We start from the raw sequence: 26,832 nt of genomic DNA on the forward strand, positions 1-26,832 counted from the left end.
ATAGCAGAGCGAGTCGGTATCGAACAGCACAGAACACAAGAGTAGCATCACCATTTCAACAGGAAGATATTCACCGTGTGCATTCATGCCTTCGGTTGGGGAAATGGGGGTCAAAGAAAGATTAAGCAGCTATCCCTACCATCTGATGATGAGTCAGGAGCGCAAGAACGTCCTGTTGGCTCAAAGTCATCATCTTTAATCACTACAAATACTCCCTTTCACCAAACATGACAAAATAGTGACAGATTCAGTTAGAGAGCATATGGAGGGTCAAAGCTTTTTCTTCTGTGTAACAGTCAGTTGCTGAGCAGGAATACATATATGCCTATGTGAAAGAAATTTTTTGTTGTTGTATAACGGTCAAACACACTTAAACGAGTCACTTACCAACCACCATCAGGGTGAATTCAAAGCCCTTCTTCACAGACTTCCTGTGAACCTGGTTGGGCAGATTAGCGAATCCCACATAGCCTGCTGAGTCGGAAAACTGACAAGAAAACAAAACTTGAGGATAAATGAGATCCCCTTCCCCCTAACAAGTTGAAAGAGAGTTCAGTTGATTTTATACAAAAAAAGTGCAGAGGTATACAAGACACATGGAAAAATAAAGGATGAAACTTTTTTTTCTCCTGCTATAGCAAGGCAGACCTTGAAACAGGCCCATCTACCAAGCAGTCTGATATAAATAGACATCTGATAAGTGCTTGGGCTACACATAAACAAAAGTTTCTCCTTGGATAAAAAAAAAATCTGCAAGCTTGCAAGAACACGCTATTATTAATCTTAAGCTGTAAACACTGATAAAAATCCCGAAGATTTTAAGATAGAGGTCAAAAGTTTGTTCAAATTTGGTATCTGCTGCTACTATCTTCTATAAAAATAGATAGTGCATACATTCACATGCAGAAAAACAAGAATGTTGTATAGTACTGCAGAGATTACCAAGATACAATCACAGAGAGACCTATCTTCTAAAGTTATGCTGTTCACCTATCTGCACAATGTTTAACTTCTAACACAAAAGCAGGAAAAAGAAATGTGCCTGAAAAACTTATCAAAGAGATCTGGGCTATAAAAAGGGCAGTCTGCTTCACCATCTGGTATCAATTGACTGAAAACCTAATAGGAGCCTAACCAAGAACTGCAGCAACTTGATTTCGGGACCTATGAGCTAGCTGGAACCAAAGGTTTTCTTCACAGATGAGTTTATGATGAGAACAGTTTTTATACAATGCCATACTTCCAGTGGGGTGGGGGGATACAGGGGAAAAATCACTTAAAAGGCAATTAGTTATTTGCCAACGATCCTTTTAAGACCCACCCAGATGGGCAAAAGCATTAGAAACGAAGGCTTGCTGAACGGAATTTCCTTTGGTAAAGGCACCATTCTAAAGCGTAAGTAAGCAAACGCTGGTGTCTGGCAAACATCCGAAAGCCTATTACCAGAATCATATGCAAGCTCCGCTTCTACTCAACAGTTCCTTTTGAGAAATGCATCCGAAGCGATAAGGTATCATTTATCCACCCTTTTACCACTTCAGTAAAAGCACAAGTATTTTCAGAGGTTGGAGAGACTGAACGGAAATTGGCTATGCAGCCATCCCTTTACCTTGACTTTTTCACCCGACTGAGACATGTTTCGTCACTCGAAGTTTCAGACACTGGAAAATAAAATAGATAATGCACGTTAGCTGACTTGAAGATTGCATTCGTTTTAATTCTGAACTGATCAATTGCATATAATAATCACATTCCATTCTGGTAGAATGAAACATCACATACTCAAAGATTACCAGAATAAACAAGCCACAGTCAAAATGGCTGCTTCTTCTGTGAAGCTGTTCACAGGAAAGAAATGACACAGGACTATCAAAACCAGAATACTTCATTTAAATGCTTAGAAGTTTTAAAACAGAAAGATTCCTTTAAAACTCAAAATTCAGTATCCCTAACGGTCTTTCATCCATCCTGCCTTTAATGAAGGAAATATATCTACTGAAAGCTAATGCTGAGTATGCACAGTACTCCTGATGTAATTTTTAAATTCTCTGATTCTGTAATTAGCTAATAAAGCCTGGAATTCATATACTCTCTGTTCCAAACCCCCTACCCAGAGAGCAGAAAGAGGTTCTTTTTCCTTCCATTTTTACCCTTTCCACTTATGAACCATGTTTCTTAAAGACTGTTTACAAATAGGTGAACGTAATCTATCTGTTGTCCAAAAAATGCCACTTGAGAACTCCGACGACACACAGAAGCTCTCCCGAGAGCAGGGCACCTACGGGGTTTCCAGGTAAAGGTTGTAACATTATTTTCGGCCGCTTCACAGCACCGTTGCTGAATGCCAACACCACACCAAACGCTGCAGAACCTTGGCACTTGGCTAACCCGTGCTGGACATGGAAATTCACCCTGATCTGAAGGACTATCAGAAAGATTTGTTCTTCAGTTTCAGACACGCACAACAGCTGGGGTTTGGCAAGCCCTTATCTCTGTACTCAATGTTAGCTGTGCTATAGATTAGTTATCTCGGCAATAGCGAGGCCCTTCCATTTAGAGGGGCTGGCAGGAAACACAGAAGCGGCAGGAGCACTTCGCAGCTTGGTTTGTTGACAGCGCAGCCCTTGGCCTGGGAAAGCGGGGAAGTGACCTCTGCAGGCACCTGCGTGTTCGCTCAGACGGAAACGCTTTCCTGTTGGTAGCGGGAGCCCTTCTAGCAGGACACGGTCCAGCTTCTGACACCTGCGGTTTGACAGTCAGATCCTAGCAGACATACTAAGCTTTGAACTAAAGGAAAAGCCAAAGCTAGCATAATTGCAACTTGGAGTTTTAAAGAAAACATGTCTTCAGCTCACACACCATTTCATTTGCCCTGAAGCAGGCATTTCAAACCCTGCCAGCTGTGCAGACACCAGGCACCCCGTAAGCAAGGAAATTCTTCTCCTCTTCCTCCAACTACTCTCCCTTCATACCTAGTTCATTTGCTTGCTAACCAAAGCCCAATACATCCACTGCCTGGAAAAGAGCGAGGTCCTGAACCTGATCATCTTCTGACAGCCTCTCATTGGGAATTCCTCAAAGCAGCCTGGGGAACACCCTTAAGAATGGTTTTGAAAAAACCAGAGATATTTTTCACTGACCAATATGCAAGGGCCCATTCCAGACCCCAGCCAAACAGCGTTACAGATCCTTAAAGACAGTCACAGCCTCCCTGACAGATGCAACTCACCGCTCTGTCCACACCTTGCTTCTATGTTTGGCAACTTCTGTTGTCACCTTGTCTATAAAATCAGTAACGTAATTCAAAGGTTTAGAAAAGTTCATAAATAGTCACTGTCTGAGTGTAAATGTAGAGACACCTTCTGGCCCATTTCTCACAGTAAAGCCAGATGAGAAGCCGCCCAGAGCAGCTGCCTAGAGTTAAGGGTAAACAGGGGGAACAATTCAGATGTAAATATGTATGGCAAATTCTCTAATTACTTCTGCTTTAAGCTGCCAGTACAGTAACATCCATCGTAGCGTTACCCAAGCTACTTGATTAAAAAGCAGAAGAGTCAAAACTGTTGTCAACTGATTATGACACATCTGGCTTCAAAATCAATCTGTCATCTCATAAAAAAGCTAAATTTACAGCAAATTGCCCCACAAATATAACTTACAAAGCCTGTTTCCTACTGGGCAAACAATATTCACCTTGTGTCTTACTCTGACCAAAAAGCTGCTGTAGCCAAAGCCGCAGGACAGCTGCCCTGACCACATCACGACCGCAGCGCAGGCTTCAGCATCTGGGTACAACAAGCACCCAGTCGGGCATTTCCCGCTGTATTTTGTTAGAATAGAAATATTCCAGCTGGAGTGAGCGGGGGAGAAGATAAAACCACTGTTCCACAACACCTAGATAAGGCAGCGAGGCCCAAACAAATCCTCAGTTATTCAGCCTCAACGCATTTTGCAATTTATAACACTGCCCTCATGAGGTCTGCTAGAAAACTATTGAACCAACCAACCTCCCCAGGTGACCACGAGCTGCCTTCCTGAAGCTTTGCCACATCATTACAAGTCAAAACCTTAGAGTTGGCAAAATAACATATGTTGCATCTTCTTACAGCACCAAAGAGCCACAGCGCTTACAGTGTTGCTTACAAGTGGTAACTTGTCACTGGCCGGGGCTATGCTGTGTGTCACGGGCTGCTGATATCCTGAAGTCTGTCTGCACACAACCAAGGCAAACATTAACGTGAAGTTGGGTGTCTGACAAAGCTCTGGATAGTCCCACACCTGGAAATGGTAATGTTTAATTTTTCATTAAGTTTCCATAATAAAATTTTAAAAAAAGAACCAAACCAGCTAAGGCAAAGCAAAGCAGGCCACAGCTGTTCTGTTTTCTTTAGATTCTCAACAAACTATTTCGATCATTACAAGATGAGCAAAGCAGCCCATGCAAAATACTTGGAAGAGAAAGGAACAGATAAGACACGATTGCATTAACTTGCAAAAGGCAATGGAAGTTTATTTGTAAATAATTGTGGGCCCCGTTTAGCAGGTCCAGCAGAGAGAAGAGACGCTGTGCCATACCATCGGAATGTTCAAATCCAGTTCTGAACAGCAGATATGAAAACAAAGTCTCCTTTCGGACCCCAACAAATCCCCAGCCTGAACAGCATGCTGCTGTGCAGTCTGAGGGAGCGGGTCACCACGAAGTTCAGCTACAGCTGCCTCCTCTGGAGGCACAGAGGCCTGGAACATGCCCTCCTGCCGCCTTCTGCTAAGGAAAGTATTCCAGTGAGAGAGAAAGAGAGAGGAAGGAAAATGGGTCATTTCCTTTGTTCCTGTCAGGATGCAAGAAGTAAACTGTTAGGAACAGGCAGACTGGGAGCTTCTTAATAGGCACGAGCACAAAGAAAACACTATGAAAAATGTACAAAGAGTGTTTCCATTTAAGGATATTAAAGAACATTTTTAAATAATCACTTTAGAGGGACCTTACCAACCATTCTCTACAAGCAGAACAGCCCCCATGACTTATCAACTGAGGCCTCTTTCCTTCCATCTGAGATCATATAAATCTGATAAATACTTTTTTTAAAGTATTTAATAACCTAATAAGGAACCACTGAAAGCAGTAGAGACCTGAGTACGTTTCCAAGTGCTGGAAGTGGTCTCAACAACATTAGCATTCTGAAGGCACCTTTTCAGACTTAAAGACGACAGACAAACGCTAAAAATATCTCAGTAACATACCAATATTTGTGGTTTCTCACAAAAAGAACTACAAAAACCCAAAGAAATGTCAGAGTCAAGTACTGAGGCGCAGAAGCAAATAATTTTTTTAAAAAATGTATAACTTCTCCAAGTGTCTTGCAGACAGAGAAACAAAGGAATTTATGTGAAAATTAAGAACTTCCTCACTGTATTCCAGTGAATACTGGGTACCAGCATAGCCAAATACAAAGCTTTTTTTGGTAGCTTACGCTATCAAAGTTGTATGAATCACCCGATTCTCGCAAAGCCCGTTCTCTGTGTCATGCTTTGTTCATAGCACACCCTCACCTCTGGCTGGAACCACTTCCCAGAAGCTGCCGGGGAGCCGTGTCACTCCCTCGGTATCAACAATCCCAGACAATTCCATTTTCCTCATTAAAACCAGATGTTACCGACTGAAGGAAGCCTCTTTTACCCACTAACAACCAAATGCATTCTGAGCAACTCTTATTCAGGAAGGTGACTGTATCACTTTCACCAAATACAGAATTTAACAGCAAAGGCCACAACAACCACAAAACCCAGCTGTGGCAGCCGCAGGTAGACCAAAGCCAAGCGTATGCCTCTGCTCTGTCTTTGAATGAGCACTCAGGAGTTTTATAGGCTTCATTCTGGTAACATGTTTGAACCAATGACACACCACATCGATTGTTAATGGGAATGCACTGCCGTTCATCACAACTTGTAACACTTCTGTGACTTAACAGTGCACACATGCACAGCAAAGGGAGGCAAGAGCTAAGCAAGTAAGAGAGCCACCTACGAGCACTGTTCTTAAAAGGTAAAGGTCTAGAGGGAACAATGCATGCATCTAGAGCTCTAACCCTAAATATTTTATTGAAAGTTCCATTGCAATGTTAACATATTGCTCTAGACAACTTCCTCTCTTCCTGTTATTTCAATAAACACAGTCACTCAAGAAGCATAAAGGAGGCAACGATACTGCTCACATTAATGATCAGTTTTAGTGATTATGTGCTTCCTCCACAAGCAGCTTTTGACAGTGTTTTCCCAGAGCTACTGTATCAGAGAAAAATAATGTAAAACAGACCCATAAATGTGAAAAGCAGGGGTTTTTTTTAAGTTAAAAAGCTAAACACATTAGCCATGATCAGTCATGGGGAAATAGGCAGCTCTACCTCACACCCACAAAACTTAACTATAATTGTGTACATGCTGACAATGCACAGCAAACAGTGATAGGTCAGTGCTTTAAATCACCACCAAATCATGCTTAAGCCCCACGACACCGCACAGTCTCTAACCTCCAGGCGAACGATAATGCAAGGCCTAAAAGCGCTTGTTCCACCCATTGCCAAACCAGGCAGGCGCCGCACCAGGTAGCGGAACCCTGCACCTCTCCCTGGGGGACCCTCTCCCGCTCCCCGCCGCAGGCCGCGCTCCGGGGGCCGTTTTGAAGACACCCGAGGAAGGCCCCGCGCAGACAGCGGCCCCCCCCACCCCGCACCCCCGGGCCCTCCGCGCCGCACAAGGAACGCCTGCCTGGCGTTACAGCGAGTGAAGGCGCGGGTGAGCGGCCCACGGCCCGCCTGCGGGGCTTTGCTCGTCCTTACACATCGGCCTCGATACCTGGCCCCGGGCCGGGCCGGGGGCCTAGGCCGCGCACGGAGCACAGGCCGCCGCGGGCGAGCTGCGGGGCCAGGCCCGTCCCACCGCCCCGCTGGCGGCCGCGGGCACGGCCGGGCCGGGCCAGGCCGGGGGGCAGCGGGAGGCGGGCCCGGCCCGGAGGCACCCACCCGCCTGCCAGAGGAGGCGGCCCGACCCCGGCGCTTACCTGAGCCCGCGGCCGCGCCCTCCCGCCGGTCCCCGCCTGCCAGGCCGCGACCCACTGCGGAGCCCTCCCGCATCCCACACGCCACCGCGGCCGAGCGCCTGCCTACCCTCCCCGCGACTCTATGGTCTAGGCCGCTTCCCAGGATAGCAACGAGGCGCTGCTGCGGGACGAGCGAGAGGAGGGATAGAGCGTCCCTGCCCAGCGCGCCCGCGTGGCGGCGAGGGCCGGCGGGGCGTTGCCAAGGCGACCGTGCGGGCGGGCTGGCGGGACGCGGTGCGGGAGGGAGGGGTCGCCCCTCATCCCCCGGGCAGGGATCGCACCTCATCGCCCGGGGGGGGATCGGTGCGGCCCTGCGGTGTCCCCCAGCACTCCGCAGCCGGCCGCCTCCCGCTTCGTCCAGGAGTGCCCCGCTCCAACACAGGGGACATCGCCTCATCCTGCTGGCTTCCCAAAGGGAAAAACATGGGAGGAAGGCTCGCCTGATAGAGGCGCCCCTCGGGAGGTCACTCCCGAGCTCCGACTACACCACACGGTAGCCAGCGCTGTGGTGGTGATGGCTTTGAAATGATACAAGGCTGTCCTACCACCACAGCGTCACATCCCGCCAGCGGCACGCATGGGCATCTGCCTCGTACAGACGGTCTCGGTACACTCACGCACGAGTTAACCTTTAAGAATGAAACACAGTCAGAGCCCCTTCTGCTTAAAATATCCCCTTCTCAAGTTGTTTGTCTCCTGTTTCCTACCCACACGCCGCTGAGCTTTCAGCCTCTACCTACAGCAGGTTTCAGCAAGTCCTTCACAGTGGAAAAGCTTTTGGTATGGTAGGCGTGATAGCCAGGGGGAAATCTAGCTTAAACTTTGTGCTGTTTGACTGTAATGCACTGTGTAACCTAAGTCCATTTGGTTTTCAGCTGCTCATCCACGAGTGAAGCAAATTTATCTCCCATTGTGCAAGAAACCCCAGTGTGCTCATTCTACCTACACCACTGCGATCCTCTTCCGTCACAGCATTCCCTCTGGCCAAGCGAGAGTCAGTGTGCCTCGGTCGGTGTCATCGCTGAAGGGGTGAGTGGGATTCCCGCCGGCAAGTTCTCTGGGGTATCAGGGTCTCCAGCAGACACAAACCCAGAGTGTGAATGATACCTGCAGTCAGATTACAGAACTGGGTCACGTTCTCGTGATGAAACAGTGTTACATAGCTCAAACACTCAATACAAGGCTGACAAGATTAAATCAGGGTATCAGCAGAAGTTTAGGGAAGGCTTTCTTCAACCTTCCAGCTGCAAGAGCTGAGCTCTGGGAATTCCCTAGTGATCCATCCGAACATTGTGCAGAGGGCAGTTTGTATGGGCAACCTAGCAGCAAATCTTTTGGCTTACAATTCTGAATGCCAAGAAGCACGTTTCTGGTTTTGTCCGTATTTCCATCCATTAAGCCAACAGGGTTGCAGCTCACAACAGGAAAGTGTGGAAGTGAAACAAATGCTGCTGAAGGCAGACTGGCATTATTTGCTAATTCACATTGTGCTCATATTATTAACCGAGCATCGATGTAATCTGAGTAGGAACGAGATAAAAGCCAACGAAAGCGCAACCGAGTTCCGTTTCCTAGGACAAAGTGTAACGTTACAGCACAAAGTACCGTTATGCGCTACCTTCTTGGAGGGGTTAAAAGATGGCATTTCAGTCATCTTTAGAAATTAAGGTCTTATTTTAAATTACTCCATGGATACCCACAGAGGTGTTTTGTACCATCACCAAAGGAACAACAGTGGCAGATTTTCTTTCTTTTGCTAAATTAGAACACGGTGATGCGCGCGGTATTTTACACACATAAACTGCTATTACAAATAACTATCGAGCACTTGAGGAAGTTACAAGAGATTAGCGTGGGCCATGCCGAACTACGGACTGCCATCAGCACGGAGCCTAGTGGGCGATAGTGCTTTCCCATGACTGTCACTCCTTTCCTTTGGCAGGATTTAGTGCGAGGGGTGAAGCACTCCCCAGAACTTTCATATGCCTCATTGTTGGGGCCTACCAGTAATTTTCCTGTGTTGTGGCTCAATCAGATGCTGACCAACTGTCACACAAAACGTTCAGGGAAGTCACAGTCCCCCCAGAGCCGTCCCATTATGCCAGAAAGTAACATGAGGAGAGGCACTTGGGGCAGGAGCGAAGGTCAGTTCTAGCCAGTGCCCTGCCTCTGCAGTGCTCAGTAGCAGATGCTCAGAGGAAGATAATAGTAGCACCATGTCTGTGTATCCTCCCAGCTCCCAGCGGTCCGGTGCTCAGTGGCTTCCTGAGCCAGAACGTTTATCTTTACAGTTTTCTCTTCCATGAATTTTTCCTGTTGCTTTTTGAACCCATCTCAACGTTTGGCATTAGCATCCTGTGACAATGAGTTTTACAGTGCCTTATGCACTTGCTGAAAATGTACTTTTGTTACTTTTGAAACCTGTTTGGAGACCTACTATGAAACCGCAGCCTGCAGGATCGCCAAGCAGCAGAACTGGAGCTAGCTGGTGCCTGTAACTGGGAAACGCTGCGCTGCAGAAACCTACAGAGAGTGCATGCCCCCAAAAGACGTCCTACATATTTGTTACTTCCCACACTAGTATTAGCAGAGGTGCAAACAGAAGAAATCGTTGTATTGAAGAACACCGTTCCTCCTAAATCATTAGTCTGGAAATGTTAATGCAGTGAACAGCAGCCTCACTGTGAAACACTCATTCCCACAATTATTATTTCTGAAAGTATTTTGTTTTATCCTTCCCTTGGAAGCTCAAATGCCCTTTATAAAAGTTCCTGATACATCTAGGTTTACATTAGCAAAAGCACAATTAGAGTCCTTCCTTGAATTCAAATCTTAACTTTGTGTGGAGTCACGTCTTAGCAAGTTAGAAATACCTCATCCATTCAGCAAAAGGCATTGTGTAACTTTTGTGCTGCGCCTTAACGGAGAAAATGGTATGATACTGATTGTAGTAAAATAAATACCACCATATAACTGAAACTAAACTGAATTTTGATAGATAAAACAACCCCATGTTCCTTGGCATTATTTCTATTAAATTTAAAAAAAAAAAAAGGGAAGATAGGCTGCTTTGACCAAATGAAACTGTCTCTTTTCAGTTATGAGATCCCTTTTACCTCGCCTTTCTTTCAGTTGAGGCTGTTCCTCACATAGCTGAATGTTTGGAATTTGAGCCTAAAATTATGTGCGATGGCTGTAATGGCTGCGCTATAAGAGCAACTCACGGGGATATCGGCCCACTGCTGTAAGACACTGAGCATCTTCAACTCTCCCAATATTCCCTGGAGATAAAATTACTCAAGTCCTGATTAAACAACTTATTCTTAAGCATATGCATAAATCCTTTTCATTTCCATAAGTTGTAAGTTTGTGTTTGACTCAGAATATTTGTGTGTGCTTTGCTGAAGTACAGAACGTGGCTCCAGGACCAAACCTTTTAGAAATAAATATGTAAGAGCTGCACACTGTGGGTGACATCCTCGTTTAAAGGATTGCCAGAGAAAAAAGTACTTTGACCATAACTAGTGTAAATGTCAAATACTCTAATTTAGACACTCCCTGGGCTAATTTTTAGTATTTGGGTGTGATGATAGACAGAAATTTAAGGGCGAACTTCCCATTCTCTGTTAGTACTTGGTAAATTGGTAATGTGATATCCTCTTCTGAGTAGTGCTTTATCTACGGAATCACTAACGGGGTGAACCATTCTAACGTCTCAAATCTTCTGTGTTTCTGCAGGCGTGTTGCATCGGGAATCGGAAATGGCAGGTCCGCTGAAAGCTGGTCTCACTGCTGAGCCCTTCTGAAGCGCGCAGCTCAGAGCTGGGGCTCTGGTAGTGTACGAACAGGAAGCCACTATCTGTGGGTGCACCAGGATTTACTGACACAAGCTACTTTCCAAGTTATTTAGTAACCCATAAGAAAAACTGCAACAGATAAGTCTTTTCCCTTGCTGGGAAAAAAAAACAACAAACCCAAACCAAAACCAAAGCGCATTCTTAGTGACGCAGGACAGGAAACAAAGATCATGTTTGAATTACAGCAGTCTCGGAGGAATAGAAGTGATTATTCTGCATTTACAAGCGTGCACAAGACCACCTTTGCAAGAGACTAATTATGCAAACGAAGAAGCAATAAGAAGAATCTAAAACTTTTCTCTGGAATAGGAGACGCTTTGCACCCTTTCAGCAGTAACAGCCATCCTTTCCTCTCACTGGAAACACGTTTAAGAAGGGAATCGGAATTGACAAAACAGACGCATGCTATCCCCAAATACGGGCCTTGCCTCAGACGTGCCTTGTTAAGAAAAGGGACAGCGTTGCTCAGAACTAATCGCTGTCATAATCAGAGGAGGTGTCCCAAACCTCTTGTGCGTTCCCAGGAACGCAGACTTCCAGGGGCACTAGATAAACAGAGCACATTCCCCATCGCTAGCCCTGAACAGTTTTCAGTAACTTCATGGTCATGTCATTACTAAATACTTTTAACATCTGCAATGGATATTTAAAACAATGGCATTTGTCCTTGCTGACACTGTTCTTTACAAAATGACATCTGAGGTGATTTCCCAACAATTACGTGGGAAAGAGATCTACCAGGATCCTGGTACACCGCAGCCTGTGGAAGGAGGCTAACTTTGGAAGAGGACAAAATTAAACTACAGTTCTCCTGATAGGAAACATGATGTAGAATGGGCCCTTAGGCATGAAACAATGCGTATTTCCTACAGCTTTTCCACCTCTGCCCCACAACCTTTAACACATTCTCAAGAACTGCCTATAGCATTAAAGGGAGGTATTTGAAGTGACACGGCCTAAGCACGTATTCCGTGTGATCTCTTGGCAAGTGGGATGATCAGGCTGTCTAGATGCTCATCTATAGACGGGACATGGTAAGCTTTGGGAAAGGGCCATCATTCACTGTATGAAGTGTCCTGAAACACCGTTAACACTGGGCAGTGGCTCCCAGCTCTATACGCTGAGCATGGCACCGTACAGTGTGGGACAGCCCTGGGGTCAGTCGGGGTCAGCTGTCCTGGCTGTGCCCCCTCCTTACCCTTGTGCACCCGGCAGAGCACGGGGAGCTGAAAAAGTCCTTGACTAGTGTAAGCACTGCTTAGCAACAGCTAAAACATCTCTGCATTATCAACACTGTTTTCAGCACAAAACCAAAACGTAGCCCTGTACTAGGTACTGTGAATAAAATTAACTCTATCCCAGCTGAAACCAGGACACACTCATAACACTGCCTCGGTATTCCCACCACGTATAGGCCAGGTGGAAACCCCCGCTCCCGGCTCCCTGGCACTGCCAGTCAGCAGTTCACAAAAATATCCCGGGCGGAGGGTGTGTGTAAAGCGCAGAGGCTGACACAGGGCTAGGACAACTTGCTTTGCCGAGGGATATACAGCAGCAAATATATGAAGGCTGGAAGCAGATCTGTAACCTCTTTCACTGCTTTTCCAACTACAGAAATCTGTTTCCTTCCTTTCTTTTACGTGAATCTTGACACATCACCACTGAGGGGGCAGAGCAGCGTGGGCATCCATTTCTCAATGCTGAAGGGCAGCAGCAACATTTGTACTAAAATAGGTGACGGATCCTACATCATCATCAGCTGTCACAGAGCATTACTGGTCCCTCTTGCAAAATTCTGGTGTGGCTTTTAAATCATTGCTTCTCTTCATTCAAATGACGAACTAAGATGGGAAGTGAGAATTTCCCGCTAACCACCTCAGCTTCTTTCCGAAAGAAATGAACTCGAGATAACTCCTATGGTGAAATAGTGCGCTTTCATTCTGTAATACCTGCTCATCTGACACGGACTCATTCCTATGGGCCAGTCTCCTGATGTCTCACACTGGTCTGAAGACGCATTGGCACTGCTGACGTGCAGGAACTTCACGGAGGCCTGTCTTACTGTAGAAGACGGTATGTGCACTCAAGCTCTGACTAAACCTCTTCTCTTGGGAAAAACAGTTGCATTTTAAAGGATAATTCAGAGAAGAGCAGTCTTCACGGAGAAAACTCAAGCTTTCTAAATAAAGAACAACCCCTGCCAAACACCTCTATTTGTAAATCTCCTTGCCTTTATTTCACCACTAATTGGACAGCAAAGGTGATTCTTCACCTTTGCTTATGTCTGATCCAAAAGTTATGGTAAGCTGTCTTAAGACCACTGGGCTTTTAATTCATCTTTTGACTCGTACTCTGTCTTAGGTTTGGGCATAAGCTTGGTACCAAATGTCATTTTCTTCTCTGTCTTCCAGATGTTTAACGTTTTAGGGATGAGAAGGAGCAGAAGCACATAGGTAAGGGACACTCCACAAGTCACAGACCAAGTGCACTCTGCAGGCTACATTTCAGGTCCCAAAAAGCAAATCTGTCTAAACATTGCCGGTGGGATGCATCGGCGCTGAGCGAGGCCCTAGCGAGGCTGGAGGGCCGGGTGCAGCGGTTCCTCTGTGCCGTGGTACAGGGCTCATACTCTGGGACAAACAATGCTAGTAGGCGCCTGGACCCCGCTTAGCAGCCCTCCCAGTAACGCTGCGCCTGGTGTTTGTCCTGATTATGTCAGGAAAAGCGTGAAAACACAATCACCTCTAATCCCAAAGCCCCTCTTGCTATAGTATGGCTTCTGTGCAATTGTTCTCTGCTTGAATACCGCTTCCGCCCATTTTTACAAGCAGCAAAGCCCCCCTATGTAACCCCCCTAGAATAATGTAATGCATACATAGCTGGAGCAGTAGCAGATATAATGGCAATAACGGTCATTTGTTAACGAGCTACTTTGCTGCAGCAACATCATGCCTTTGAATTGAAAGGAACCCAGACTTTACCAGCAAGAATTTAATTTATTAAGTAGCGATTACTTAAAATCCCAAGAAAAACATCATGCTGATTTGTGTTTCCTTTTAAGAAATTAGAACCTTTTCATTTCTGGGAGTTTAAACTAATTCCCGGTGTTGTGACATTAACACCATCAGGAGCCACAACGTGCTGGAGCTGACAGGGTCCTCAGGCCCCCGGCAGCTGGGTCGGTCAAGTCACCAGTAAGTCAAGTAAGCAGAGCAGTGAGCACCTTGCACTGACCGGCTCATTAAGGGTAGCCTGTGCAACAAGTGCTCACTTTCAGGAGCAGGGAACAGAGTAATTAAAAATGGAGGTCGTTGCCAGTAGCCAGGATAAAATCTAATACCTGGGGTAAGGAAAAGAAACAAACGGACAAAGGTGAAATAGCAGGAGTGGAAATGCCTCTAAACAGAACGGTTGGTTTACCCGGTGATTATTAAGCATATATTTCCCCAGCAAAATAATTATCTTGGATTAAGTGATTTGTAGGAATCAGTTGCTCAGTAACAGGTAGCGAGGGAAGGTGGGGTGAGGGCTGCAGGGGTACCGCAAGCCCTGTGCTGGTGTCCCTCTCAGCCCAAAGGCCTGGGCAGCTGCGCAGGCCCCGTGGGTGCCTCCCGGCCGGCATCACAGCACGCACAGGCCATTTATCGGAGGAAATTCAGAGTTCCGTGCTCCCGGGCAAGTGGCAAGGGTGGGGCTTTCCTGTGCTTACGGGCTGAGATAACTGGCATTTCTCCCCCCTTTTTTAATTGTTCTTCTGTGCTGTTTTCTATATAATCATTATTATCATCATAAATACAGATGTTATTCAGTTTCAGCCTGTGTTCTGGGTTTTTTCCTGTCCACCTCTGAGATGTCTCTGTCTCTGTGGCTGGTTCTTTTGCACATTCTCCTCTCCCTGACACCAGGGGCTTTTCTGAGTGATTGTAAGCAGCCTCAGTTTGACAGACTGCAAGCCCCAGTCACACATTCCTCCTGGACTTGCACACTGGAATTTACAGTTTTAAATAACTGAAGTAAACTGTACGTATTTCATAGGCAGCTGGAAGAGGAGATAACTCCTCTTCACTCTGTTTTCCAGGCAGCCTCTGTTAGGAAGAGATTTTCCATGCTGGAAGTGTTTACAGCTGCTCGGAGATAATCAATGGGAGGCTGCAGTCATCATGTGTCAGTATGTCCACACACTGATGGTCCACGAGCTGCTCGCGTTCTTCTGTGTCTTTTTTGTGCATCTTGTGGCTAAAGTTTGTCTTCTGGTTGGAAAAAAAAAAAAAAAGAAGTAAAAGCCACATCCAGCGTGCTGTGACCTTGTTGCAATCCTCATGTTACCAGTGCTCCGGTCCTCTGCGTAAGAGTCATCGGTGCCGCCGCTGTCAGGATGTAAGCAGGGCATTGCTCAGTGTTAAGCTGTCGGTCACGTCCCCGGCTGTCGATGCATATGATTCCTTTAACCTTTGCTTATCATTTTTTCTGCTGCTGCTGCTTCGCACACGGACTTTGCCATTCATGCTGCATTCATGTCTGTCCTAATATTTGCATCACAAATATTAGCATATCATAATACATGCTGTAAATTACTGTACAACAGACAAAACCGCTTACGCAGGGGCAGGAAATGCGTTATTTTCAACTCTGTGATCTCCACCTCACCCGAAGGACACTTTGGGCTAGCCGAAACCAAACCTAGCCAAAACAGTTCAAAAATCAGTGTGAACATAACTTTCAATTTTGTCTAAAACATTTAAATTTATTTAAGATAAACCAAAGCAAGCCTTTCTCGGGGCACCCCGTGGGAAGCTGCTGGGTGGCAGCTCCTTGGGCAGTGCGAGGCAGCTGGTGAGGTCTGTTCTCCTTCTACTGCGGCTGCAACAGCAGCGTTCGCACCAGCCCCAGCACCCCCTGCCGCAGCTGCCAGCCTGGAGGGGCTGCGAGCTGCCCTTGGCCTGCAGGGCTTGAACCCAGCTTTCTTGGCAAGGACGACCCAGGACGCCCGTGGCCCATGAAGAGACTGTAGCAATTACAGCATCTGCACGGCCTGACGACAAAACCTCTTGCAAATACACTCTTTTTGATACAGGCACTTAGCTCACTGGCACACCACAAAGATTTGAAATGTACTCGAGCAATTAAAACAGTAAAGTGAAGTTTGAAATCTTTGTGGCAACCTATTTAAATGGAATGTCTTGCTCTTGGCTCCAGTACCAAAACAAACAGAGTTTCATGCCTGGCGTAAGCTAACAGCAATTATTCTTCCTGGAGCGAACTAAGAACCTGTCCATTGGCACTGGCAGCTGATGCGCAGACCCCGTTCACAAAGCTCCCCCGTTTTCAGGGTGGCTCCTAAGGCGTTTGGTGGTGCTCGCTCACGCTTCTGCCAGCCACGGTGTGCGGGAGGTAGGTGTGCGGGTCAGCCGGCGCACTCGGCCTCTCGGGCAGTGCTCGGTTAGGCGCTCGCCATCCCGACGCCGTGCCGCTGGGCGCCTGCACTATTTACTGTGAGTAAAAAGGCAAGGCACGGATAACGGCGCGGAAAGGCAGAGCTCCCAGCGGCCCAAGTGCGGGAGCAGATTCCCGCAGCCGCACGCCTTCCCGGCAGCGGGCAGCGCCCCTGCGAGCCCCCCCCCGCAGCCGGCTGCCGGCCGCGGCGAGGGACACCCCCCCCGGCCCCCGGCCGCGCTGCCGCCCCCCTCCGCGGGAAGGGGCCGGGCCAGGCGGGGGGCGGGCGGAGGGAGGGCGCCCCGCCGCCCCTCATATAGCGCTGCCCGGCGGCGGCAGCTCTCAGAGCCGGCTGAGCCGCCCGGGGCACTGCGGAGACCCGGCGAAGTCCCTTCTCCGGAGGCTTTGGTGGAGCAGCGGCAGCAGCGACATGACTTCGGCGGCGCTGGAGATTTTGGGGCTGGGGCTGGGCATCCTGGGCTGGGTGGGGGTGATCCTGGCCTGCGGGCTGCCCATGTGGCAGGTGTCCGCCTTCATCGACGTGAACATCGTGGTGGCGCAGACCATCTGGGAAGGGCTGTGGATGAACTGCGTGGTGCAGAGCACGGGGCAGATGCAGTGCAAGGTGTATGACTCCATCCTGGCGCTGCCGGCCGAGGTGCAGGCGGGCCGGGCACTCACCGTCATCGTGGCGCTGCTGGGGCTGGTGGCATTGATGGTGACCGTGGTGGGCGCGCAGTGCACCAACTGCATCCGGCCCGGCAAGATGAAGTCCCGCATTGTGATCGCCGGCGGGGCCATCTACATCCTCTGCGGGGTCCTGGTCCTCGTCCCACTCTGCTGGTTTGCCAACATCGTCATCAGCGACTTCTACGACCCCACCGTGCCGCCGTCCAAGAAGCGGGAGATGGGGGCTGCGCTCTACATCGGCTGGGCGGCCACAGCCCTGCTGCTCTTCGGGGGCTGCCTCATCTGCTGCTGCTCCTGCTCCCAGCGTGATGAGACCTCCTTCCCCGTCAAGTACTCGGCGCCACGGCGGCCCACCTCCAACGGCGAGTATGACAAGAAGAACTACGTCTGAGCGGGACTGTCCCACGCCCTGGCCCTGCAGGGGCATGGACAGATGGCTGCCGGCCGGCCGGCACAGGGCTTCATGCTGGGAGCCTCCTTGGAGGGCTCCGGTGCTCCCCTGCCTAGAGTCCCTTCTTAACGGGGACCCCCGTAAAGCAGCTGCCCTAGGCAGGCCAGCGCCCTGCTGCCCGCCAGCCCGGCTACCTGGTGGGTCTGGCTGCTCGGCTGTGGGCAGTGCCGTGCTCGGCACCACCGGGGACCCGGTACTGACCACTGAGCACAGCCCTCCCCGGCCGCACCGCGTCGCCGAGGCAGCCTCTCCCGGCCCGGGGTGGCCGGGGGCACCGAGGAGCCCCGACAGCCTCTGCTGGGATGCCCCGTCCAGGCCCGGGCTCTCCGCAGCTCCCGCCACCACTGGCAGCCCGTCTCCAGCCTTACCGTCAGACTTGTGAGTACTTCACCGCCCGCCCTTGCTGCAGGTGCCACCCGGGGCAGCACAGGGCTGGGGCGCCTGGGCCGTCCGGTGTGCCCCGTGCCGAGGAGAAGCTCCCCTTCTTCATTGTCTCTCTGGAAAACCCACGTCTGGCTGTTCCCGCTAGGACTGTTGCTGGTTAGGGGGTTTTGTTCTTCTGTTTGGGCAACTAAACCAGGGATTCTGTCTTAAGCATGACACTAACCTTGGCCCTTAATCCCCCAGGCAAATAGCTGTTTGGAGATGAGTGCTTGATTTTCTTCAGTTGTTCCAGTCCCTCAGAGAAGTGTGTTGGTCTGTATGTCTCTGAGACCTTTGAAAGGGTTTTCTATCTGTTGCTGTCCTTTAGTGGAGTACAAATCTGATTATATTAGGTTGCCCCTGAGGTTCTTCATCCCCCCTCCGTCACCAACTTCTGTTCTGTTTTTACTTGAATATGAACTTGTTGCCAGAACCATTGGAGAACTGGGTTCAGAGACCCAGGAGACCTTTGTATGTCCTGGCTCTGCGGGGCATCACTCTGCATCCTCTCATCTGCACTACAGGAGGCTGGAAACATGAGAATTGCCCCGGATATTAGTGGCTGGGGTATGGAGGGTGTTCACGGACGCCTTGCCGAGCCCCGCTTGCTGCCAGTTTTGAATTGTGTGGTCAGCTGGACGTGCACTTGGTTGGCTCCCCACCATAACTTTGTTACACGTGCTTTCCTTCATTTACCAAATCAGGCAAAGAAATTGCTAGAAGAATTTTACCAAATACTTTGACTGAGACTCCACACAGGCTAATCGGGAGATGTGAAGTCACGGCTCTCGCGGTGCTCAGCTCCTCCCGATTGCCCTAGTAACACTGTGCGGACTGGAAGGAAGATGCTCTGGGCACCATAACTCCTATTTTCTGAGCTCAGCACATGCTAAGCTTTGCCACAGCCTGGAATATCGGCATACACCTTTCCATTTTACACTGCAGAGACAAACTTTGTTTTAAAGGAGGGATTAAGGGCCAGTGTGATACTCTTCCATGCGAAATACTTGTACTTTCAAACCAACACAGAATCCTGCTACAGACCGTGGCAGCCTCTGTATCGCCATAAGGAGATTTCTGCCAAGAGTTCGTGAGGAAGCGTGGTGTTTGTATTCCTGAGCCCAACGCTACGACCTCGCGGGTCCCTCACAACCACATAGCAATACAGTGTACACCCAACCTGAGCATTAACTCTTGACAGCATAATGCCGAGACTTACGGACTAACCATAACTGTGGGTTTGTGACAGATCTACATTGACCACATTCTTGCTTTGCTTAGCAAATGTAAAACCCTAGCGGTATCAATGTGTACACAGAGCTGAATGAGAGGCTAAAGCCTTGCCCCTGCGAATACTGATGTTGGATAGTGAGCAGAGCACATGATTTACCCTTTTAAAGATAACTGCTTTCATTTCTTAAACAGATAGGTTGCAGGGCCTGAGTCCATCAGACAATACAAAAGCAGAGCAGTATGTCTAGAACTAGTTTTGCTCTATAAAGAGGTGCAGCTCTTATACTGTCTCCATTTAAATAAAAGCTACAATGTTGTTGTTATGTGATATGTAGTTTTGGTACAAGAATGAAATATTCTGTATTTCATCATTGCAACTATTTTTTAAACAGTGTAACCTTGTAAACTGTAAATGTATTTAAATGCATATATTTTGCAAGAAATCTACCAAAGTTGGCTCGTTATGTGGTTTGGTGCCTTTATTTGTTTCATGGTTACTTTAATTTAAATGATAATGTCCAACTCTGTTTGCCACCCAGCCCATAGACACGCTGCACCCTCACTCAGCCCTCTTGTGTCTAGCAAATGAGTCAACAGATAGTAGCCCAAATCCTGGACCTCACTCCCCCTTGCCTTGAAGAACTGAAACCCAGCCCCCACTGACAGGCGCGCCTGCGTGTGTCTGCACTGTGGAGCCTTCGCAAGTGCTGCAAGATTCGGGCTCCGACCAAAAGGTGAAATCATGCAGGGCAGTTCATGGCTGGCATTTAAAATCAAATCAAAGCAGGTGTCTTGAGGCGAGGGAGGGAAACCCACGCCTTGGAAGGGAAATTTGTTTAACAAGCCAAACTTCTTGATAGATAGCTTTGTGCCTCGGCAGTGCTGTATCCGCTTCTAACCCAAGTCTGAAGCAGTCACACAAGGTGACCTCTTGGAAGAAGCCAGCGCCAAGTGTGCATGTACTAGCCAGCACAGCATCATCCCACCAAAGACATAACTGGCTGCTGACGTAACGAGGTCTCGCTGAGGGCAGCGGCAGCAGTGGGGCAGCGCCCAACAACATTAGCAGGAAGTGGGGCCCATTTTAAAAAATATTTTTATATTTAACATCATCCTTCAGTATACTTAGTTGTTGCTGTGCTTCAAAAAATAACCCAGGAGAACGCTGCTACTGGTGTCACTGGCTTCAGGGTAAAAGTCTACGTTGGGTTTTGCTATGTTTTGTTTTCCAAGAGCAAAGACCGAGTCTTGACCTTTAAGACTTGGAAGTGCTCAGGATCGGGCCTGAACCTCATCCCAATGAAAAGAGAAATCTATAGCACTTGTTTACTATTTTTATTTTGTATTTATGATTTCACGTAAAAATAAAAACATCTAAACCAATCCCTGAACGGGGTTACTGTTTTCTGTGAAGGGCACCAGATGGTGTGGGCTGGGGAAGGCGGGTGACATCGGTGCCCAAAGGGCAGCCTGTGCTGGGGCCACCTTTGGGGGGAGAGCTGGGCCACCTCCGGGGACGCCAGGACCTCCCTTGCCCAGCAGGCAGCATCTCGGCTCTCCACCGGAGCCTCAGGCAAGAGAGCGAGTAGCAGCGGTTGGTCTTGTGATGTGAGCACATTAGGAGGTGGACTGTGAGTCCCAACTGTTCTGAGAACAGCTCTAAGCATGGAGCTCTTTAAGCTTTCAATTCCTACACGTTTAAACTAAAAGAAAGAAAAAAATCCCACTGCAGCCTGGATCAGCCCCAACCTGACCCGGTACCCTAATCCTTACTGCCACCCAGTTTTTTAAAAAGGTGCATTCAAGCTGGGGGAAAAACATTTTCACAGTTGCATCAGAACAGAAAAAAAAAATGGCTGTTAAGGGAAGCTGTGGAGGCTAATTGCTAACGGGGAAATTTGCCTAAGTTATCTGACTGCCAGGGAAGTCCTTCGATGTTTTGCAGATTTTTTCTTTCTTTTCAAAATTGTCAAGCTTTTCTAACAAAGTGTTACTTTAAAAATCAAGAAAAAACATCTTCAAAGACTTCATTTTGCAGCATTCTTGCCAGCTGGCTTGAGATTAACAAAAGCTCCTTGCCACCCTCCCATTGCTATGCACATGCTGAGCTGGAAAAAGGGTGTCTGCTCGGCTTGGCCTTTGTCCTGCTAAACGAACCATTTCATAGTTATGAATTTGAAAGTAACCTGCAGTTCATACCCTGCAAATCTGGTTAGATCCTGTCTGTGCAAAGAAGGGAAATGCACCAGGCAGAGGGAACAGGAAGCTCAATCAGTCACGTTTGCTGCAGGATGTTTAAGGAAATATTTCCTTTTCCTGCACAAAGATGTTTGTTGGGCATCTGCTCCTTGGACTGAGAAGCCAGTCTAACTCCAGATTTTTCTTTATAAATCTATTCCCTGACTAAACACCGTACAAGGAAATTGTTCTTCTTCCTTGGTCACTTTTCAAACCACAAATGCAGGTAAATAGTAAACCTAGTTTCCTCAAACTGAGACTGATCCATACCTCGGTAATGCTAAATGAGAATCCTGCCTGTCAGAAGCCATACGCCACATCGAAGTGCCATATTCAGCAATACATTAATGCAGTGTTCAGCGTCAGGTGGTACCCACAAACCATCCTTTTTTGTTTTGTATATTAACAAATAAAATGATTAATTAAGTACACGTGTTTGAGGATTTGCTTTTGTAAGTCTGCTTGGCAAGACACAGCAAATATTTCTGCTGTATTTGATTAAGCGGGAAAGCGCAGGTGAATTCTCTTTCCAGGTCAAATATTGCATTTGTTTTACCTGTGCACTGATTGTGATAGGATAAAGCATTCCAAAAGCAGAGCCTCAAGGGGGCCTCACCTGTATTTTGGAAATAACTGCGTTCTATCGTTGTTATTTTGATCAGACCGTTGTGCATGTCTCTGTGGGTGTGCGTGACTGCTCCAGACTGTTCCTTGCAGACTCTCTGCAGGAACGGGCTCTCTGTCTAGAAAACCCCTTCTTCTTCCTACCACAAGCTTTGCTTATAAGAAGAGGACAATTTCAATCACTGCGTCACTGATAAAACCTCCCGTGGCAACAGTGAAGACTTTACAGTTGCTTGGATACACAAGCTTTGTTTCACCTTTTCTTTTCCTTAAACACTGACTGAGACATTCTGCCACGAATCAATTTAACAGAGTCCTTTGTCCGTGGCATTTGGAGATTTTGTTTACAACACGGAGCTTCCCCCTCCTTCCAAAGCTCACCACGTAGCTTCAGACCAAACTCTGGCAGGAAAAGGTAGCAAGTAGTAGGACTTAACGCGGAAGCACACGTGTTATGTCAAAGGCATCTGCCCAAGGCTGGTGCCAAGCTTCTCATCACCTGTACCCAGCCACCCTTATATCGCCCTGAGGTATAGCTTTGCCTCACTGAAACTGGCCCCACTGTCTGGGCTGCTGATCACCCCAAGGCACTCGGGGTCCAGGTTTGCCCAGCCTATTCCTTAGAAACTGCAAAGGAATTGTCACAACTGATTATACATGTTATGGTCTTGATGACTTCTGTGCAGTCATAGACATCCTCTCTGCCCCGCATTCACACATGCACACACAGGGAGATTCAGATAGTCCTTTACAAGTTGTAAAATAAATGCAGTATTGTACATCCATGTTTTGAGACACCTGAACTGGGTAGATTCTGTAGTTGCTCTCACAGTACCACATAAATGAGCTCAGGATAATGGGGGAGCATATCGCCCAAACCTTACCACTCATGGTGTGAAAATAATCATCGGTAAGAGTCTGTTTTAAAAGTTCTCTATGAAAATTAATATATTAATGAACTTGGATGTTAAGCAGCCTAAATGTAATTAACTGATGCATTTACTGAACTACTGGCTTTAGCTTTTTGTTTTGAGAGCTTTGGGATCATACAGCGTGGGGAGCTGTACATACAGCACTGATATTCTTAAAGCAAAACAAGAGTGAGCCTTGAAATGACTATCTAGCTGTTTTGGTTTCAATCCACAAAAGGAAGAAAAAGAAACACACCTCACTCCATGACCGACGGAGTTGTCACCAAGGCACACCAATCTCATGATGTTAATACAGGAGAGCAAATTAAGAGACCTCCTCCAACACTCAGTGCAGAACAGTACGAAAGGACTTTGACCAACTAGAAAACCAGGCAGAAAATAAAATAAGCTGCATCTTGTTCTCTGATCCTCCTCAGAGCATCTCGAATGGCAAAGGCCATTCCCACTGACTAAAGCCCTGGCAGCAGCTGGCAAAGTGTTCATAGCAGGTACAAGGTGCTCCTGAAGCCCAGGTGAGGTGTCATTCACACAGGCTGCTATTTTGGGAGAAAATATGCATAGTTTATACAGGCTGAAGTGCCTGGGTGCTATTATGTACAGTGATAGTGGTGTTCCTTCCTACCCCTCAGCTCGGAGCCCAGGGAGGATCCTTCTGGTGGATTCTCGAGGCTGCACCAGCCAGACGGGGTTTGCATGGCACAGGGAGCTGCTCTGGTATACACAAACATAGCAGATGAGATGAAGCCAGTTCATGTTTATTTACAGCAGAGAAGAAAGGTAAATGTTTAAAACAGCCAATTTTTACAGGCCAACAACAGATAACCCTCTCAAAAGTGACTCTGATCCAATGAGCAGGCTGTGAACTCTGTGCCTGTTGTAACATGGCTATGCATCACTCATCGCTGGCCAAGTCCTGTGCAAATTAACAAATGCTAGGAAATGCACAAAACCAGACCCTACAATGACATTTTTAATCTGGTAGCAAAAATAGTTTGTGATGTTACGTGCATTTTGGATATCAGCTATATACCTAAAGTTCCAACCAACCGGGTTAGGTGACAGAGGTCTGAGTGACATTCACCCCGATTTCCTGCCAGGCACCATGGCAATTAATCAAACTGTATGTAGGTACCTGTGGGCTCCATTCCGCTCTCAAACACAGGCTGACCTGAATCGATTCCCCTCTGTTACACCCATACAAAACTCATCAGCATTAACGGTACTTGCAATCAGAACGCTTCCGCACAAGGTTAAACCTTAAGTGAATTTAGGCTTGAGCATGAGAGAGATCAATCAGGAAAGAAAAATGGGCACTCCTTGACAAGAGCATATGTGAAATCTCAAAAATGGTACGATTCAGCTTCAATATAGCTTCACATATTTGAAGGATCGAGGAAGAAAGCAACATTCACAATTCTTATCAGCTCTAACAAGTGCCTAGCACGGCAGAATTCTTGCTCTACGTATATTTTTAGATCACTCTTCCAGTTATAATGTTCTGTCCTTACTGTATATCTTTTGTTAGAATTAGGATATCTGCTGCAGCAGCCTGGATAACCTTTAGCCTCAGCTACAAAACCTTTAACAGTTTCCAATTATAACAGCAATCTTTCATTCCGTAATACAAATAAACCCAAGTGTTATCTCAGCACAGAAGACTCACATGAATATCCAATGACTGCAGAATGATTTCACCATTTTTTTTCTCTACAATTTCCTGCTATTATTTCATTGGAGCTGACTGCCAAGACCCAAGCAACATAATACATCTCACTGTTTACATCTACTTTATTTTTGTTATACTGTTGACATTTCAAAATGTTGATATGCGAGACTGAAGTTTTAAAAATGTAACATCTACTCTGAATTCCATTATGTTCTTGGATCCCCAAATTATTTTTCAACTCTCCCGTTTTCTCCTGATTTCATTGTCTTATCCAGTTGACATCATCTACCTGCCCCATTACCTTGCAATTATTAGAAAAGCCTTAACTCCCACAGCTTTTTTATGCAGCATGTGCCATGGAAGAGGAGTTTCTATTGTTCAAAAGGTATAAGACATGTTAATAAGAGTACCTTTTCAGAATATGGAAATAGTTTCCCCATAAATATAACCTTAGTCTACTGTAACAGTGTGGCTTGAACACCATTATAGAGAAATAATTAGTTCCATTGGGTGGTATAGCAAGAAACTAAACAAAGGCATTGTCAAACAGTTGCTCTGCAACAATTGGTATTGGATTTTCCCAGAAGCCAATACCATACTAAGAGTGTAGGGGTAAAATGCTGTTGGTTGGTTAATACAGAAAGGAGACCTTTTGTCTACTTGGGGTTATTAACGACCACAACTACTCAAGACATCCATATCACCATTATAGTGTCCCTCCTAAAAGGAAAGCTATTATCCATGGCATCCTGCCTGGATTCCTCCAGGGCCAATTACATTCTTTGTAACCTGCACTCTCAGGTCAGTACAACAATCCTGACTTCATACCTGGACGGCTGTATGGGCTCATGTCACGCTCTGCAGCGGTTACTGCCGTCTGTCCTAATGGCTGATCATCACTGGTGGGATGAACAATCCCTTGGCTCCTGCCTCTCTCGCAAGGTTGTAGATTTTATTTGCTTGCTGTCTGCAGAGTGTACTCACAGCCTTGCAGAAATGGCCCTTTGGTAGGTGGCAATGCCAGTATTGAGCTCCACTGTGTGCAGAAAACAAGTCCGCAGCAAAGGCAGCGTGGGAGTGGTAACGTGCCTTGTAAGACAAAGTATTTTCCCCTTAGCAGAGTTACTAAAGTCTGAGCCATGCCACAATATGGAATTTACAATTTCAGTTTTGTTATCTGTTGCTACACTGAAATTTGTATTATGAGGAAAAAGGCAAGCCGCAGTCCTTCTCATGAACCAAAGCATCATAGACCTGACCTGATACTGCATTTTGTCCCTCCTATAAGGAAAGGATGGAGATGGCCACATCAGACACGTGCAGACCAGGCACCCCAAGAATGAACAAAGCTACGGAGAAGGCTCCAGACAAAACCGGAGCACAATCATCTCAGAAAAGACGTAACAGCAAACAAAGCACACAACGGGTGAAACCCAATGGAACGGGTGTTTTAGAGATCAGGCATGGATCAGCGCCGTGGTTCCGTCCCCTCCCTTGCACTGGCACAGCGGTGTGAGGAGCAGACTGGTTCAGGAGAACGAGCCAGCTGAGGACAAACCCAGCAGAAAAGTAAGGAACGGCTTTCTTTGCCCAGCCACCATCTCGCTGCTCCACACAATGGCATGGGCAGGCAGGGCACAGGAGCATTTAAACTGCTGTGAGACTTCACTTTTTGACCTTGCAAGTGAGCCTGAATCGAACAGAAGGGTCTTAACTCAGATGAATAAAAAGGAAAGACACAATGCAAGTGCTTTATAATCTGCAAAGGTGGGATAAGATACCACCTTGCTTAGGCACCAAACTGAGTGAAACCTTCCCCTGAGGTGTCACTGAAGATACAGACATCGTACACTGACAAATGGCTAACAGCAATGAGTCTGGAAACAGAAATTAACACATCCAGGGCAGAAGCAAAAACTAAAGAGCTCAGTTAACTTAAAATGTAGGACTAAAATTAATCAGTTTCAGAAAGTCTGGAATTCCCCAAGTTGAAGATAAAATAGGAATGTTGGTTTTTTAACAAGTAGACTAGAAAACAGCATACATAACACCTGTGTACGTAAGGTGGTGAGTGTGCTGGACAGCTAGAGGGCTCTAAGGCTGATCTCAGCAACGTACAAGTTTTTTGTTCTAAAAACAAAAGGATAGAATTAACACAAGTGATTGGACACTGGATAAAAACCAGCACA

At 47.2% G+C, this 26,832-nt stretch overlaps 2 protein-coding genes and 1 long non-coding RNA gene across 3 annotated transcripts in view; 2 read left to right on the plus strand and 1 right to left on the minus strand.

The window, feature by feature from the left end:
- Nucleotides 1-7,152, minus strand: part of LOC104042114 (septin-2) — a 40,505-nt gene extending 33,353 nt beyond the window's left edge. The window contains exons 1-3 of the mRNA XM_064466579.1: nucleotides 7,058-7,152; nucleotides 1,610-1,661; nucleotides 388-487 (exon numbers count right to left, since the gene is read on the minus strand). Coding sequence (XP_064322649.1) covers nucleotides 388-487; nucleotides 1,610-1,636 — 127 coding nt within the window. The 5' untranslated portion in view covers nucleotides 1,637-1,661; nucleotides 7,058-7,152. The remainder of the gene's footprint in view (nucleotides 1-387; nucleotides 488-1,609; nucleotides 1,662-7,057) is intronic.
- A 40-nt stretch (nucleotides 7,153-7,192) lies between these two features.
- Nucleotides 7,193-12,058, plus strand: LOC135315843 (uncharacterized). Its single transcript, XR_010375328.1, has 3 exons — nucleotides 7,193-7,876; nucleotides 7,972-8,125; nucleotides 10,835-12,058. It is a non-coding gene; the product is annotated as an uncharacterized LOC135315843 (long non-coding RNA).
- A 4,657-nt stretch (nucleotides 12,059-16,715) lies between these two features.
- On the plus strand, nucleotides 16,716-20,566 carry CLDN5 (claudin 5). Its single transcript, XM_064466580.1, has one exon. It carries the CDS (start codon nucleotides 16,817-16,819, stop codon nucleotides 17,465-17,467), a length of 651 nt encoding a protein of 216 aa, XP_064322650.1. The 5' UTR covers nucleotides 16,716-16,816; the 3' UTR covers nucleotides 17,468-20,566.
- The last annotated feature ends 6,266 nt before the right edge of the window (nucleotides 20,567-26,832 follow it).

The sequence above is a fragment of the Phalacrocorax carbo genome, chromosome 15 (assembly GCF_963921805.1).
Source record: "Phalacrocorax carbo chromosome 15, bPhaCar2.1, whole genome shotgun sequence".
In the NCBI taxonomy this organism is placed as follows: Eukaryota; Metazoa; Chordata; class Aves; order Suliformes; family Phalacrocoracidae; genus Phalacrocorax; species Phalacrocorax carbo.